Genomic DNA, 15,438 nt, shown 5'->3' on the forward strand with positions numbered 1-15,438 from the left:
GACAGCACAGTTTCAATGACCAGCATTGTTGCAATACCTACTCTGGTCACTATCCTACACAGTGCACTTTCAGGCTCTGAATCTCATAACAACTGTTCAAAAAATGAAATTAGAACAAAACTCTCATGGTTTGCTCTTGATGAGCTCTGTTGTTGATAACTTTTTTGCCCCCAGTTTGACGTCTGGGCTCACCCTTACAAAAATCAACCATGGTAAACCATGATTTCTTTCTTGAAAAATAAATAGGCCTAAATCTCTTTTTCGTGTTTTTGACTCCATCCACGACAAGACAGTGAAGGTGGTGACAGGAAGCGAGCGGGGAGAGAGAGACGGGGAAGGGTCAGCAAAGGACCCGGGCCGGGAATCGAACCTGGGTCAGCCACACGGCAGACGAGTGCCCCACCGTTTGGCCACGGAAGGGCCGGTAATCCATGATTTCATGTTTTTTTGAGCATGGTTTGGCATGGTTTTTGGTTGACTATGGTTTAACTATAAAATTAACCATGTTTTTTCTCTGAAAACGAGCCATGGTCCTACCACGGTTTATAATTATTCATTAAATTACACTTCACTGCAGCTTTTTTTGGGGTGACCATGAAACCCACAATTAAACATGTTTTTTGAGCATGGTTTGTGATAATGGTCATGAAAATCATGAATACCATGATCTACGGTTAGTCAGGAACCATGGTTTTCATGGTTACCCAAAAAAACATGGATAAGCCATAGCAATACTATGGTTGGTTCAGAGTACTTAGAGAAACTATGGTCGATTTTTGTAAGGGCAGCTAGAGGTCACTGACCTAATGACCTCTGGTAGCCTATATGAAGTGTCTAAGAAAATAATGTGTCTTAGGTTCTATATATTATACAAATACGATCTAAATAAAGTATATATTTGCATCTTCTGAGAATGACACCAGTTTCTGACCAGTCAAATTCCCCTCAGAGGTCAATAAAGGCCACTGTAAGGGGTCAGAGCTCAAGCCCAAGTAAATAAGCTAGAAACTAGTGTACAGGTCAGGACAGTTTCATGCTATTATTTTTTTTTAAAGTACAAAGGGTACAGTTGGGATGTTCCAGTGTGGTTAATTATTACATGAGCCCTCTTATAAATACTTGGCAATCTCGGAAGAATGGCACAGAATGGCATCACTCAAAGCGTGTATCTCTGCCGTCCTGGCAACTTCCCTGGTTATGGTTGCCAACGTTCATACCCAGGACACTAACCTTCTGAGCTGTCCTGCCACGGCTGGCATTCCAGGCACCCCTGTACTGGGCACAACGGCCTCCCTGGAAGATGCACATGGTGTGTGTGTGTGTGTGTGTGTGTGTGTGTGTGTTTCCTGCTCCATGGTGTGTATGTCATTTTATTAACTGAATCATTTGTTTTATTCATCCAGTACTATTGGCTAATGACAGCATAATCATGGATCTGCAATCTGAGATGCTGAACCTTAGAAGACGACTCTCCCTGCTAGAAACAGGTAAGATGGAAGTCAACAGTCAGTCACATGGTCTGACTGTCAGTCACAACAATGGGCCAGTCTCTGGTGTAGAGGTCAGAGCCCCAGTTTGGTGCACCAAAGGCATGTTTTCAAATCCAGACAGGGGAACTCTACTCCTTTGGCGCATGCAGACATTAACATGAGAGTTTTACACCGGCTAGACATTAATGCCAATCTCAATGCAATTACTTCTGCAGCATCAAGGTTCCGCACCTTCAAGAGGATTGGCCAGAAGTACTACGTGACAGATGGCCATGTAGCTTTGTTTGATGGGGCCTTGAGCTACTGCTCAACTTTTGGAGCTTCACTTGTCCTGCCAAGAACAAATGTCGAAAACCAAGCACTAGCAAAGTTGACTGAAGAGTACCCTGCTCCTCACTCGTTCATCGGAACAACAGACCGGAAGCACGAAGGACAATTTACAGACTTGGATGACAGGCCTTTAACCTTTACTAAATGGGGCAGTGGTGAGCCTCAGAACACTGGGAGTGGGGAGGACTGTGTCATAGTAATACCTGCTGGTACATGGCATGACGTTAGTTGTGACAGCAATCGTCGAGTCGTGTGTGAAATTTCACTCTAAAGTTTGATGTGACATTCACCAGAAATCTTGAGTTAAATGCTGCACGACTACATATTTTTTTCCCTGTGATCAGGCAGTAAATAAAAATGACTTTTGCTGCATTTTCTTTCCGGTCAATTGCATTTTTAGTTTTTACAGCTTGATTCTATCAGATGTGTGTGTGTGTGTGTCTGTGTCTGTGTGTGTGTGTGTGTGTGTGTGAGTTTGAGTTTGAGTGTGTGTGTGAGAGAGAGAGAGAGAGAGAGAGAGAGAGAGAGAGAGAGAGAGAGAGAGAGAGAGAGAGAGAGAGAGAGAGAGAGAGAGAGAGAGAGAGAGAGAGAGACTGTGTGTAATGAGGATGGTTTAGGCCAGGGGTGGGGAACCTTTGTGTCGAGGGCCGTTTGCGGCCCTTGAGGCCGTTTCATCCGGCCCCCGATATAATTTGAATGTTATGCAGCTTCACATGAAATATGACATATTTTGTAAAGGAATCTTAGAAAAATACATTTGCCATACAATTAAGTTATATTCAGGGGCCCTAAGGAAGGTGGGTCAGTTTTAAAGGCGGCTGCCTTCAATATAGGCCTAAAGTGAAGGGGGAAATCCTGATTTGTGTTCATAATACTGCCCTCGGAGGACTTTAACGGCCCTTGGATGGATTTGAAGTGGCCCTTCGAATGAAAAAGGTTCCCCACCCCTGATTTAGGCAGAAACAGAAATTTGACTTGTAGAGATGGATGCATTGTACTGTATATTGTACTCTACATTGTACAGTCAGAAAACTGTAGAAGAAAATTTGATCAAAAGAGGTGCCACTGTCCGCAAAGTGCTGTGATGGCGATTTCGCCCTCATGTGTAGACCAACCCAGATTGAGAATTGGTTGGATTTGAACTCCAATTAACAGACATTCTGATTGCATGTGGCTGCCATGAAACCAGGAGATTTGCACTTACTGCTCATAACAGGCCTGGCCCAGGACAAAGTCAAAGGTGTCAGTTAACGGGTTTTTTTTGCCAAAAAAAGTGATACGGCACTGTACCACAATATGCACTGCCATCTAGTGAGACATGTGCAGTACTTCACATTTGAAAATTATTCCTCAGAAACCCTCAGTTTGGATAATGCCTTTCACACACATTAAGGACAACAAACTACATGGCGTTCGATAATACATTGTGTGTGTGTGTGTGTATATGTATTAGTGTTTTTAGATCAACCTTTCTGTGTTTTCACTGCATGTAAGCATGGGGATACAGCAAACACATAATGACCAATACAGCACACTTTTGAAATAGATTGATACATTTATTGAATTATACAGGAGGAACTGGTACATATTTTGTTTTTATTATAATACCACACTTTGGAAAGTTACAGATAAATGCATCGACACATGGATTGCTTGCTACAACCTCATGTCTTTACAGCTATGGTTAATAATTTCTAAAATATACACGCTCCAGCCTTAAATAACAAGGCCAGGGGATTCAAAACGTGGCTTCCACAAGCAACTGAAGTATTTTTTTCCCCCGGAAATCACCAGACCCTACTTTAAACTACCAGGCTTCACTTACCCACTGAAACAACAGCCTAAAACCAATTACTTGCTGCACAGTTATTAATGATCTCAGAGGTAGACACCAGTGGGTAGAAATACAAACTAGTAAACGTAACTCACTGCTTAAGATCTCCGATTTCTGCCTGAGCGCCATTTGGAGGGCACTTGTTGTGAGTATTTTTATTGGTGAATGTGACGATCATGTGATACTTTAATCTATTACAACGTAGAAATGTAAAATTCCCAAAATAACTTTCAGTCCACCACTGTGGGTGAACCTCCCAAGTTGTCTGAGGAACCCAAAAGTTTTTAGAGCAAACTACAGGTGACAAATCGTTTTTTTTAATTTTATTTATTATAACCCTGTTGTTTTCTTGAAGGTTCTTAAGAGACCCCAGGAACCCACAGGTTCTTTGAGGAGCCTTCCATTGCCACTCTGGAAGAACCCCTAAAAGGTTCTGAAGGACCTTGAGCTTCTTCCCAGAACTTAAAGGTTCCTCAGAGGACTTTACACTTGAACGATTTAATTTTTACAGTGCACAGAGATGATATTTCCACAAAATTGTGGCATTCAAAGACCCTGATGAAGCGGACAACACCTTGAGTGTTCTTAACGTCTAATATGCATTTCTTACTGTAGCTGCTAAACTGTATTCTTGCCTGTGAAAATGCACTCAATCTACTAATATGTATTCCAACACACAGTGGGATTAAAGGCCTAATAGTTTTGGCAACACGTTCAGCTATAGAGGAAACACACATTGATTCTTAATTCAGCGAAAGCCACAATTCTTAAGGACTGATCCAAAATGAAAACTCTCAGACCTGAGGTCTCAATGTATTCACTTACTAAGGCAACATTAGTGGTTTATGATTCCCATGGTGTGAAAAAAGAACAAAGAAACATGATAAAAAAACAATGCCAATCAATAAAAAAAAAGGCGGCCGGCAATCTACATAGCACATTCAAAACAAATGGATGGCTTCTCAAGAAACGCAAATAAGCAGCTCACTGTTAAGTGAAGTATTACCAGGTAAATGCTTATGTATGTGGCATATAGTCAGACAGGTGAAAAATCTTGACAAAGAGCTCTCAAAAGGACATAAAGAGAAACAGGCGTTAAGGTCAGTTCCTAACAATGGACAATAACGAGACACAGTGTTACAACATAATACAATACAATACAAAACTGCTTCGACTTCTATGAAAAGACTGAACAGTTATGAACTGTCATGGATGTGAATACAAGCGATGTGTTGTAGATACATTGTATTTTACATGCTAGATGTACACAATACCTGTTATTTTTTTAAAAGTCAGCCATCCTTCTATCTGCAATGTCATCCATGAACAGAACAGTCACACAGTTAGACATACAGAAACCATAAAAACTTAAAAATAGCTAGATTAGAATCTTAAAAACTGAACGACAGATAACATTTTCGATTGAAAACAAAGCTAAAAACTGAACGACAGATAAAACTAAAAACTTGGGACTGAAAACAAAGCAAACAAACTCAAAAACTTCACTAGCCTACATCCTGATGTTTGGCTGCATTATCATGACAATATTGCCTCTTTTGTTTCCTTCTCGAAGAGGTTAGTGAAGTTGAAACTACCCCGCACAGTAAAGGTGGGGTAGCCACGAAACACAATCATATTTAAAGGGAGAGATGTGAAGTGACTGCACTCAAAAGGCACTTACATAGTCGATGTGACCAACACAAGCTGACCCAATGTGTACCATTTAACTGAGTTAATGTTTGCTTATACAGCAACCATCACCCCTTCACCAACAAAGCATTTTACGCATGTCAAGCATCGGAAATTGAGGAGACACATTTTGTTGTGCATCCGTGCATAAAGGCAGGCGAAGCGTGGCTTTGCAGCCGCGTTAGTGTGCATCGACTACATAAGGGCCTGTATGGCGATGGCCATCTCAAACCATACCTCTGTGTCAGTGATGGGCAAAATGTATTCATTACGTAGTTACAATCTAGGGCCACATACACCAAATGACCTTGTCTTACCTGTCCAATTCAACCAGGTAATCATCCACCAAGCTAATAACCGGAATTGGACAGATAAAACCCAGTCATTTGGAATCCCTGGATTGTAACTAATGAATCCATTTTGCCTTCACTGTTCAGCGTCTACCTCAAGGTGCTGTACAACAGTACATTTTTAGTCCCTTTTTCTTTAGAAGACGATGAGTGGCAGTTTCTATTTTCACTGAAATCTTCGGTGTCGTAAAGACAGTAACAGACAGACACAAGAAAAAAACCTTGAGCTCACTCGATGTAAAACTTGCTCCATACTTGACAAGTTCACATTTTAATAATAAAGAGTGGCTCTCCATGCCATGCAGAACGCACAGATCTATGTTAGTCAAACAAACACAAACATGAAAATGAACTTCAAATTAAATGGCAAAACTGAATAACATGCAGATTATGTGGTCCTTCGACTAACATTAAGGATCTCAAGGTGAAGTATAATGAAAAGCTCTGACGCTCCGTAAAGAGAGCGAGAACAGCTGTTTTGAAGTGTACAAGGCAGGTGTGAGAGAGAGAGAGAGCGAGAGAGAGAGGGAGAGCGAGCGAAAGAGAGAGCGAGAGAGAGAGAGAGAGAGAGAGAGAGAGAGAGAGAGAGAGAGAGAGGGAGAGGGAGAAGGCAGCGCCTCTATGCCTGGGCACTGGCCATCTTCTGCAAGAGTGGGATCTGGGGAATTAAAAAACAAAACAAAATTTCGATCAATCCATTTACATTACATTACAATCCATTTCAAATAGCGTCCAGTTTGAGGCCAACTCCTGTATGTGTGTACCTGGGTGAGGTCGACTTCTGTGTGTGCGTGTGTGTGTGTGTGTGTGTGTGTGTGTGTGTGTGTGTGTGTGTGTGTGTGTGTGTGTGTGTGTGTGTGTGTGTGTGTGTGTGTGTGTGTGTGTGTGTGTGTGTGTGTGTGTGTGTACCTTGGTGAGGTCGACTCCAGTGAGTGCGTTGACAGAGACAGGCAGCTCTGCCAGCAGCCGGTTCAGCTCTCCGGTGACGCGGTTTCCTTCTCCACTCAGGATTACAATCTCACTGGTCCTCGCCAGCGGGGCCGCCACCTTACCAGCAATCTGCACAACACATGACACAGGAAAAAGGGCTGCATTTAGTGGAGGAGGAAGATTGTGTACATCCCTGGTCAAGGTGCAAGACCAAGGGCCAATTCAGTCTTTGTCAGTGAGAAGTCTGAAATCCTTTCTTTTGTTGCATTCTATAGCATTTTGTCAGAAGGAGGAAGAACACCTCAGTGAATTTGCGCGCACGCACACGTACGCACACACACACACACACGTACACACACACACACACACGTACGTACGTACACACACACACACACACACACACACACACAATGGAGTAAAATAAGAGCACGATTCATTTAACGGTCTATCAGCCTTTTAATTAATGTGTGAGCCATAAAATCCCCATTTGGTTTGAAGTACTCCAACAGTTAGTGCTGAGTTTGAGTGGACGCTTCCATTTCTTCAAATTTGTGTCCTACAGTTTGAATCCATCATGTGATGTATAACAGTAAACAACTGCCCAGTCAAAAGCCCTCAATTCAGACGTGGACTTCAGTGTTGATTTAAGTGTCACACAATGTTTATAAAGCACACGTTATGTTATGAATGGACTCCCATCAGAATTTTCCTTCAAACACCAGCTATGCAAACACACTATCTGAATGTTTATGTAGGCAGCAAACGCGGATTGTCTTGTCGGATAAGAAGGCATGCAGCACATGCAACCGAGTAGAAATAAAAGAGACCAGCTCCAACCTGCTCCAAAACTAAAAATCACAGAGGGAGGAAATAGGATTGAGAAAGCGAAGTCCTTCTATGCATTTCCTCTTCTAACTGCGCGAATACACCGGCCGCAACATGAGCAAGGTGAGCGACGGAAGTAATTGACTTTGTATTGAGTAGCGCGACAAAAGCACTTAGGTCGACTAGAGGCGATTCTTGCGACGACAGCGACAGCTTGTACTTGAACTCCGGAGAATATTATACAAATTAGCTATGACATGGTTTGGCGACAGGTGCCACAGCCAATAGGAATGTTGGAATGCTTGCATTCTGCTTTTAACGAACATACTCTTGTCGCTTCAATCGCTCGTATAGCTCTGCACAGAAGCAATTCTCTGTCACTTGAATCTCGTCGCGGCGGGTCTATTCGCCTGGTCATGTTTTCAACACACACAAACCACACACACAATATTTTTCTGGCTTTTATGCCTAGGAGAGGACAGTTAGAGATAGGCAGGAAATGAGTGGGAAAAGGACATGGGGAAGTATCAGGAAATGGCCTCAGGTCTATAGCTTGGCCTTTGGTCTTTTGCAGTTCTTGACCTTGACAGACAAACGAAATAGAAATGGTTACCTCGAGCAGGGCTTCCAGGACATTCTGCCCCCCACCTCAGAATGTGAACATGGCTTTTTTTAAATATATATATATATAATTACCCCCGTGTTTGTTAGAGGTGTGCTGTGTGTTGCTGTCCACCAGAGGGCAGAGGTGCGCTCTCTGAACACTTTTCTAGTTGTTATAACTTTTTAGCCCTAAGAGATAAAGCGTTACCTTGGGCAGGGCCTCCAGGACCAGGGCCGTCTTGGCGGCCTCCCCGTACTGCTGGTAGGCCTCGGCCTTCAGCCTCATTTTCTCAGCCTCCGCCTTGCCCACGGCCTCGATGGACGCCGCCTCCGCCTCACCGATACACCTAATCTTCTCAGCCTCCGCTTGCGCCGTCAGCACCTTCTTCACCCTGGAGGCGGAAAGATTTTAGACAGAGAGAGAGAGAGAGAGAGAGAGAGAGAGAGAGAGAGAGAGAGAGAGAGAGAGAGAGAGAGAGAGAGAGAGAGAGAGAGAGAGAGAGAGAGAGAGAGAGAGAGACAGAGAGAGAGAAAATGAGAAAGAGGAACGGGGAAAAAGAAAACGCTAAAGCATATGGTAGCTGATGCCCAATGGAATACTGCCCAAGCATGGCAAAGTGCAGTAACTACATTTTGTCAAAACTGAAAATGGTCTGCATAACACCTCCATTATCTTGTGACAACGCCTTATGGTCTAAATATGTCTCATGTTAGAATAGAGATATTGCTATGTCAAATTTGCAGTTGCTACAATATCCACACTAATACTAATACTTTGAAGGCCTGTTTCCCAGTTCACTGTTAGCGTAGTTAATGCACTTTGCCGTAGGGCGGAATATTCATTTCCTAACACATAGTCCTATTGCTTGGAAGTCACTTATAGATTGACGAATATTTGGAATCTGAAAATGACTTGATCTACTGTATTTGTTAAATCAATTCCTGCATAAGATGAATGGTCTCTGCACTGTTGGTTTTGTGCATTTGCTGTTTGCATAACAAAAAGAGTTTACAACTGCCATAGGCGAGTGTACATGGCAAACACATGAGAATGTTTGGCCTAAGACAGCAGGTCTTGGGTGAGGTCATATCACCTTACATGACCAAGTGTTTTGTCACGAGACTACTCTTTAAGAGCATGACTCATTCAAATGCTACAATCAAGCTAACACGAGATACTACTTTACTGTCGGAAAACCCATCAACTCTTGCATCACTTTTCTACCACTCATGAAAAATTACCACAAAAGTCATTGTAGGTTTGTGTGTCACCAGCTGTCTTATCTAATAATAACAACTGTATAGCACAACTCATACGACATGCTGCTCAAAGTGCAAGGCTTTGGGCTGTGGTCTCTACAAGACCTACATTCCGAGTTGCCAGATGTAACTGATGGTTTCCAGCCCAATAAATGCTCAACAAAGACGCTTTTGCACACCCCTGTAGTTGGGCAGGTGCGTAGGATATTATCCCAGTGGGGTTATCATTCAAGTGTAAAGGAATCCCGCACACTGTCCGTTCCACCAACAAACTTTAATACAACGTTTCGTATACAGCCCAATAAATGCTAAAAAAAACACCTGGGGGCACTAAATCCCTCCCAATTTGAACTTAATTATATTGATTACTACGGCCTAAATAAAAACCTGCACAATACATTTTTATACCCACAGATGGTCATCCTAAACCGCCCAATTCTGGCAACCTTGCCTGCACTACGTACTAGTATGTGTACATAAATACACACTGGCCTAGTTTGTCAGTCACGGCCTACAGACACAGATACCCACCACATGCCACAGCCATATTAACACAATGGCCCAAGGGAAAGGTTCACTTCAGATACTTTCCACAGCCCTCTGTAACTGAATGCATCTACACAGTCTCACAGTGTGCGTGCGTGTGTGCGTCTTCTGTAGATTGCATGTGTGTAAACCTCTGTGTCCGTCCTCTGCATGTGACCTGCATTCGGTAGGACTCAGTACAGTGTGTGCGTGTGCGCGCGTGTGTGTTTGACTCCCTTCTGTCCCTCAGTGATCTGCTGCATGCAGTATGCCACAGTACCGTGCGTGTGTGTGTGTGTGTGTGTGTGTGTGTGTGTGTGTGTTTTGACTCACTTCTGTCCCTCTGCGACCTGCTGCATGCGGTAGGCCTCTGCCTCGGCGGGCCTCTTAATGGTGGCGATCAGCTCCTTGTCCATGCGGTCGACCTCCTTCTCCTCGATGCTAATCTGCTTCTTCCTCTGCACCACCTCGATCTCGATCTCCTCCAATCGGATCTTCTGCTGCTCCTTGGCAGCCTGCAGCTCATAGGCCAGCTGGGCCTCTGCTTTCTGATTGGACGAGAACCAGAAAGAGAGACAGATAGGAAGATATTCACTGGATGAAGATAGCTGTTCTTGCTCTCTGAAGACCTTGACCCTGCAGACCTTGACTCTTTTGTTTTGCTATTTCAATAGACATTGCTTGAAAAGAGCAGAGCAATGCCAAACAGCTACAGTTACAAAAAGAAACGTTTCATGTGTAGAATGCTTTCATTCAAGGAGCTATGCTGTACAGTTCAGTTCTTTCATGTTAATAGTATTATTGACTTGACTAGTGTACAAACACAATCATTTTAAGACAAAGAGAGAGAAAGGAGGAGTTCATTGGATGGTTCGCTGTGTAATTACAATTGCGCCATCATTTTTTTCACTCGACATCCACTGGTTATGAGGCACTCATTCAGCTGCAGCATTTGAGGTTCATTATTTCTTGGAGTAAGGTGACCTGGTAAAATATTGTTTTAAATCAGTGGTTCGACCCCTTTTGAGTAAAAGCCCTCTGGAACTCATCATAAACCTCCTAATGTCCCATTGACCTCACCATAAGTCAGCCAACGCTCCCCCTTAGTATTGAAAAATAAAATGGACTAATGCACCCCAGTGGCAACTAAGCACCGTCCCCTATGAGCTGTATCCTTTTCAACACCCCTTAGGGCTCCCCAACGCCCCTTGGTGGGCTGTAGAGCCCCCATTGAGAAACATAATTTTAAATCTTGCAAACAATTCAATATTTAAGGGATGAGGGCCGACCAGTTCAATTGTGGCAGGGGAGGTGAAGAACTGCCTCCGATGAGTTATTATTTTAATGAAGTGGTCACCTGCACATCGCATGGCTTGCTACTTTAAAGCTTCTGTTAGAAAAGAGGAATATAGCAGGGGAATAGGAAGCCATTTAACTGTTAGAGCCTCAGAGAGTTGGCTACTATTCACAAGTGCGCTGGCATGGTCTGGTAGCGAACGACTCATTTCACATAGAAAAGTTTGCGTGCGAGCGCGAGCATGAGAGGTTCACAGCCTGTTCAGTTGCCCTTTTCACACTGGACTGCCTGTATGTACGTTGTATCTGCGGGAATCAGCATCCCGTCCTAGCCCATATATTCCAATGGGAGCCTGTTCATAGCATGCACACGCCCGCGCAGAAAATAGACTCAGTTCTATTTTCAAGCACACTTGTCCAGGCTCCCACTCGCGGGCTCCTCCATAATTATCATCGACTTCCAAATCTCTGTTCGAGACTTTGTCTGACCAAGCGCATAACGATTAATGTTTTAAGGGCATTGTTGACCCGCCTCCCTCTTGCACTTGCCGTTGGAGCTGCTCAAAGTTGATTGGTTCTGAACAAAGTGGGCGGAGTTCCCGGAGCTCAGAAAAAAACATTTGTATTGCTCCTGGCCTGACTAGAAGCAACGCTGAAGGTGTTGTGTCACTAGCAGGGCGTGGTATAGCTAACTATATGAGGAATTACGTAAATTGAATATAACATCTACTGCACAATGAGGTAGAGCAAGATGACTCACCTTTGTGTTGACCTCCTGATTAAAGGACGCTTTCTGCATCTCCAGTTCTCGCTTGGAATCGGCCATCTTGGTGTCGGCCTGGAACTTGATGTCCATCATCTCCTTCTTGCACTCGGCTTCCTGTGAGGAGAGAAGACCACACGCACAGACGAACGGTAGGGCCGGAGAAAAGTTAGAAAAGATGTAAAGAGTGACCAACATGAACCATCTTGTAGGCCAACATCTCAACAGCCATCACGTTAGGATTGAAAACAGAACAGCTCTCTTGACCCACGGTGCATCAATAACAGAATAGTAGGTTATGTGGCACTAAGTTGTGAAATATTACATTCTGATAATAACTGACACTTGCAAGAGAATGTTTACCATTCTATTCCCAGCATTTGTCACATTTTGGAATTCTGCCAAATATTTTTTTGATTTTAAAGTAGTGCTTGAGGTTTATTGTGCGTTGTTTCGGTAGAAAACGGTTACCGGTACATTATGTTGTATGTGGGTAGGCTTACCCTGATGCCGGCATCTCTCTCTGCCTCTGCCACGCCAATGTCTGCATCTCTCTGCACCGCAGCAGTCTGGGTCTTTCCCAGTGAGCTCAGATACTCTACTTTGTCATACACATCCTACCAGCAGGTGGAGCAAGAAAACACACGCATGCACACACAAATAAAAACACACACACACACACACACACACACACACACACACAGTTAACATCAGTTAGACCACAAGTTATTCATACATTCCATTGAGCAGTATGCCCTCAGTGTCTACCACAGTGCAGGTGCACTGAGCTTGCGTTAAAACTTGTACACTATAGCAGTACGGTCAGTGCTTGAAGTGGGGGGGAACTCAGGGGAACCCAGTTCCCCTACCTCATAATTTTGATCATCAACGTTCCGGCAGAACTTATCTCGTGCGCCACATTTTATAAGTGGTGAGACTGTCGGAAAATCAGGGTTCCTGCACTTTTTTTTCCTCCACTTCAAGCACTGAGTACAGCAGTACAGTATTTGTACTGTTTGGTATTTGTATTTGTGCGTTGGTGGGCATGAAGGCTTGCTGAGCCCCTGGCCTGATTCTGCAGCATGTAAGGCAAGGAAGAACCACACACCGATGGGCTCCCTTTAAATCCATGTGACGTTTCAGGCCACTGCGGCCATTCCTCTGACTCAGTCTGCCACGGTGGCCCAAAACATGATGGAAATTAAAAATGGGATTAAAAGGGAGCTCATCGGTGTACAGTTCTTCCTTGCCTTACGTGAAATTAGCATTTTGAACCTGCATCTGGCTAAAAGAAATTGGATGTGCGTGAGATCTGACTGCCCTGATTCTGTAGTATACCTTGATGGTGAAGCTGAGGATCTAGATAAAATTAGGCTTTGGCCTGATTCTGCAGCATACTGTACCTTGATGGTGAAGCTGAGGATCTCAATGCCCATGCGGCCCACGTCTGGGGCGGCCACCTCCCGCACCAGCTTGGCAAACTGGTCCCTGTCCTGGTAGATCTGCTCCACTGTCAGCGTGCCTGTGGGATGGGACATTTTGCTTTTTTGGTGTAACAAAGAGAAACGCGCACATCCATCTCAAAAATGGGTGCTGGACTAGGAAGGTCAAATTATAGGAAAAGATACAGTCCGCAACGGGAGTTTGGTGTTGTGGACATTATTTTTTAAACATATATTCATTCATGTACCCAAAACAATAGAAGTTGCATAGGGTTAAGGTACACTTTTATAGTTGGATACCATCAACCAGGGATGCACTGGGTAATGATCTATGGGCTCCATTTGTCTGGAATGAAGGCAGCCTGAATCTCCTGAACTCATATGCTTGATGTTAGGGGTGCTACACATCATAGAGAGTATGTGCCTTCTTTACCACCCTTGCCACAACAGTCATGGTCATGCTATTTAATGGCTGGCAGGCCATCATGGCCATTGTTATTTTTATTTGCTACTGACAGGGCAAAAATGCCATAGCCTGGTTCACGCCAGATGGTGTGTGTGTAGCTTCTGCGCTCCCTGGCGGAGCAGAGCTACACACACTACCGTCTGGTACACAGCCATAGAGCATGCTCCGTCTCCAGCGAGAAAATAGATGGAGCATTTATTGCTTCAATATCTATAGCAGCTGCCACTGAGGAGTCACAGGACAGATAATAGAGTGTATTGACTCTTTAGAGATTACCAGGAAGGTGTTTGAAGGAATTTGTTGGTGATGAGGCCGCGCAGAAGCAATAAATGCTTCATGTAGTGCCTTCCCTGCACCAAAAATCTCATAAGTGCGGTTTCCCCCTACAGACCACAGAATTTTCACTTAGCCTGCAGTGAGTCATTTAACCCTCTGCCTACTTTCGAAAATGATTAACTAGAAAATAGTACATGTGAAATTCGCAGACGGGGACACATAACTTACTCAATATTTATTCATTACAGTTATCTTGACCCATCTTACTGCATTTGCTCAATTTTGAGGGGAAATAAAGTTAATAGTCTGGTTCACCAGGCTTCCCATCTCAGCCCTGTCATTCTCTGTACGTAACTATGACAGGTGTGTGGATGAGTCCTGAGTGATTCATAGCCATTGTTTTCCCCTATTGCTAATTTCCATTCACGCTGAAGTCACTGCAATGTGCAGGAACTTCCTGAGAAAGCCAGCATGCATCTGCAACACAAGTGAAAGTAGGTTACATGCATTTCTTTTGGTGGCGGTCTTGTTGACAACTGTACAACAAAGACAAGTGCCCACAGAAACCCTCGATTCTGAGGTTCTCAGAAAAAGAGAAGACATTTGACAAGAGAAGGTCTCTTGAGAGAGAGAGAGAGAGAGAGAGAGAGAGAGAGAGAGAGAGAGAGAGAGAGAGAGAGAGAGAGAGAGAGAGGGCCAAAGCCATCAGCAGCCTTGGTGGGCAAAATAATTAATTAGTTACAATCCAGTGCCACATATCAAAACTTATAATCTAATAAAGTCTAATTCAACCAGGTAATCATTCAACCAGGCAATTACCTGGATGAATTGGACAGGTAAAACCAACTGATTTGGAATAGGTGGCACTCGATTGCACGTTACTAATGAATCCATCTTGCCCATCACTGGTCTACAGTATGGAAGCATACCCAGGATGGAGCGCAGGTGACCCTCCAGAGTCTGCAGCACCACGCTCCTGATGTCATCCACCGTTTTGCCCAGGAACTGCTCACAGGCATACACCAGCAGCTCCTCATCCGAAGTGACCTTCACCTGGTTTGGGGAAGAGGACAGTGACAGCTCCATTAGCCAGCCACTACCACCACTACAACTACAACAACAACAACAACAGAAACTCTTCCCTTTCCCCTTACGGCTATTAAATAAAAACATCCTCATATTTACAGTGATACATATACTAACAATAGATTTTTTACTTCTTCACATTGTCAAAATAATGTATATTCCACAAAATACTCAACCAACGTCATGTGGTTCAGCAACAGTGTACAGGCTCATCTTTTCTGACAATGAGACCTGCTGCCTGTCTTTCTGCACCTATACAAGTAAAGGCTATGT

The 15,438-nt window shown here is 43.8% G+C and overlaps 2 protein-coding genes across 2 annotated transcripts in view; one reads left to right on the top strand and one right to left on the bottom strand.

The window, feature by feature from the left end:
• The first annotated feature begins 1,156 nt into the window (after positions 1-1,156).
• Positions 1,157-2,159, top strand: LOC134452319 (mannose-binding protein C-like). The gene is made up of 3 exons (XM_063202671.1): positions 1,157-1,309; positions 1,404-1,487; positions 1,706-2,159. The coding sequence occupies exons 1-3, from the start codon at positions 1,198-1,200 to the stop codon at positions 2,089-2,091; spliced, it is 582 nt and encodes a 193-aa protein (XP_063058741.1). The 5' UTR covers positions 1,157-1,197; the 3' UTR covers positions 2,092-2,159.
• Positions 2,160-3,355: 1,196 nt separating this feature from the next.
• The window catches only part of LOC134453242 (flotillin-2a), a 28,987-nt gene continuing 16,904 nt past the window's right edge, over positions 3,356-15,438 (bottom strand). Inside the window, exons 4-11 of the mRNA XM_063204102.1 lie at positions 15,009-15,132; positions 13,299-13,417; positions 12,399-12,512; positions 11,893-12,012; positions 10,170-10,384; positions 8,260-8,443; positions 6,603-6,752; positions 3,356-6,351 (exon numbers count right to left, since the gene is read on the bottom strand). Coding sequence (XP_063060172.1) covers positions 6,313-6,351; positions 6,603-6,752; positions 8,260-8,443; positions 10,170-10,384; positions 11,893-12,012; positions 12,399-12,512; positions 13,299-13,417; positions 15,009-15,132 — 1,065 coding nt within the window. The 3' untranslated portion in view covers positions 3,356-6,312. The remainder of the gene's footprint in view (positions 6,352-6,602; positions 6,753-8,259; positions 8,444-10,169; positions 10,385-11,892; positions 12,013-12,398; positions 12,513-13,298; positions 13,418-15,008; positions 15,133-15,438) is intronic.

Source organism: Engraulis encrasicolus, chromosome 7 (assembly GCF_034702125.1).
Source record: "Engraulis encrasicolus isolate BLACKSEA-1 chromosome 7, IST_EnEncr_1.0, whole genome shotgun sequence".
NCBI lineage: Eukaryota > Metazoa > Chordata > Actinopteri > Clupeiformes > Engraulidae > Engraulis > Engraulis encrasicolus.

Bases quoted from the DNA above. Each gene is read 5' to 3' on its own strand.
- LOC134452319 (XM_063202671.1), top strand. From the start codon at position 1,198: ATGGTTGCCAACGTTCATACCCAGGACACTAACCTTCTGAGCTGTCCT. The intron at 1,310-1,403 runs GTGTGTGTGTGT...TTATTCATCCAG, and splicing joins CTCCCTGGAAGATGCACATG to TACTATTGGCTAATGACAGC. The intron at 1,488-1,705 runs GTAAGATGGAAG...TTACTTCTGCAG, and splicing joins ACTCTCCCTGCTAGAAACAG to CATCAAGGTTCCGCACCTTC.